The sequence below is a fragment of the Rhizophagus irregularis genome, chromosome 1, assembly GCF_026210795.1.
Source record: "Rhizophagus irregularis chromosome 1, complete sequence".
In the NCBI taxonomy this organism is placed as follows: domain Eukaryota; kingdom Fungi; phylum Glomeromycota; class Glomeromycetes; order Glomerales; family Glomeraceae; genus Rhizophagus; species Rhizophagus irregularis.
This window is the reverse complement of record NC_089429.1, coordinates 4907452-4909667: the sequence shown is the minus strand read 5'-3', so window position 1 is coordinate 4909667 and position 2216 is coordinate 4907452. Positions and strand designations below refer to the sequence as shown.

Genomic DNA, 2216 nt, shown 5'->3' with positions numbered 1-2216 from the left:
GTGGTAATCCCACGACTTATCAAAGTCAGAACATGAAATAGATCAGGCGCAGACGAATCACGTGTCGCGTAATTCAAAAATTATTTATACGGTTAACCTAAACGTCCCATTACACAGGAATTTCTATTTTTCATATCTTCATATCTCTATATTTTCAATTGGCTTGCATAGAATTGTGATTGGATTATTTCTTTATTCTGGAATTTTTGATATTTACCATATTCATTACATTCTCAAATATCCTATGATTATATTTCATCAATATGTGCTTACTCGGTTATAGAATACAACTTTAGAAATTCTCATATTATGTAAGGTCCATACCACAGTTATATAATATAGAAAATATATCCACTTGCTTGGAACTATTGGTTAAAAATTTTCATTAAAACTTTTGGAGTCATGTTGAGTAGAAGAGAAAATGTAACATTACAACTCTTTTTTAATATAAAATGTATTATTTACAGTATAATCCATTTATACTAGGAAACGGAAAACCCATTGTAAGTCCGGAGCGATTTCATTGGGTAGGGATAGAATACACGTGAACAATCATTTTTCATAGTGTGTAGACATACAGAATTATATCATAGTCCTTTTCTTTGTTCCAGACAATTAGTAGAAGTTAAATGTTAATGAATACTTATTCTGATTTTATACACATTAGCGTGGTACAGTACATTTAAAGTTATATCAAAGATTGGTTATTTTTTACAATACAAAACTTCAGATTATGGAAAAATAAGCTCTTTGATATCGACCGACTTAACTGATTGGGTTATAATTATAATTAAAGTAAAAAACCAACATTAAAATAGTTTTAACCAGATTTGAGTAATGTATTTTTATTAATAAAAAACATAAAATAAATCCAATGTAACTGTATTTACTATGTGATATCCAATAAATAATTACTAAATTTATAAATTAGAAAAAAAATAACTTGTTACTTGATTCTAATAATTGTTTTATGGATATCACGATGAAATTAAATCTTAAGTTTGAATAATTTGGAACATTAATGTCTATTCAATAAAACAATATCATTTGAAACCTTGATGGATATAGAAATTTGAAGAATATTCATATATAGATCATAGCGAGACTTTTTACAATTTAATTTATACTGTGTTTTACTTCGAAAATATATAATCGTTATTAGCCATACTCCAGAATTATTTATCGAGAAGTATTAATTATCTACCAATTTTGAATCCAGTCTAAATTTGTCCAAAGATCATTTAATAATATTGGATTAGGTCTTCATATCATGTTTAGTCCTTAAGATATTCTCAACATTTTTTAAGAATCAGCGAAGATGTGATTATGATGATCGCGAAATAAGGTAATTTTGTAACCGTTCTAACAAAATTTTCGAAAAATGAAGCGTGGCTTCATATGTCATTGATAAATTTGATTTTATAAAAACCTATAATTTATTTTACTCGGCTAACAAATTCGCCAACCTCTAATAAACCATTCACATATTTTTATATTGTCAATTTGTTCACCCTAATAAATAATTAATGAATATACACTAACTTAAAAAAGTAATATATTTGTAAGAAAAAATACTATGTTCTAATTTATTTATGAGGTTGAATTCGAAAGCGACCAGGATAAAATAAAGATACTACTGGATAAAGTTTTGATGGTAAATTCCATTCTGATACTTCTCGATACTTTATACCATTGATTGAAAAAGAGCAAGTTCTCTTATTCATATCTAAATGAACTGTAACTTTTGTGCCATCTCCAAATGAAGGACAATAATTTTCTATGTTAATTCCAGAATTACGAACATAATTACCAGAACCCAATACCCATCCAGTAGATTGTTTTCCTGCAGGTATTTCATAATTGAAATTTTCTGATGCACATACTCCAACCCAAGAATAAGAACAAGCTTTCTCAATAATAACATCCCATTCAAAAATGCCTTTATTTTCTAAAGTTATCTTAGCTCTAACATTTTGGTGTGAGTTACAACCTTCTAGTGCCTGTACAATTTTTCCGTTATCCTTAATAATAAGCTTTGGCCCACATGCTGTCTCATCCCAAACACAATTTGATTCATTAATAGCTTTACCACGAAAATCACTTAAACTAAAATTACTTAATAATGCTATATTTCGATAAGCACTATAAACTATTTCGGTTGGAATAATTCCCACCCCATTCAACCGATCAACAAAGGTTCTAACCTTACATTTCAT

The 2216-nt window shown here is 27.9% G+C and overlaps 1 protein-coding gene across 1 annotated transcript; it reads right to left on the bottom strand.

Annotated features, from left to right (window-relative positions):
• Positions 1 to 1586: 1586 nt before the first annotated feature.
• On the bottom strand, positions 1587 to 2216 carry OCT59_001013 (uncharacterized protein; the record flags this gene model as incomplete). The annotated part of the gene is made up of 1 exon (XM_025311271.1): positions 1587 to 2216. The coding sequence occupies one exon, from the start codon at positions 2214 to 2216 to the stop codon at positions 1587 to 1589; it is 630 nt and encodes a 209-aa protein (XP_025173257.1).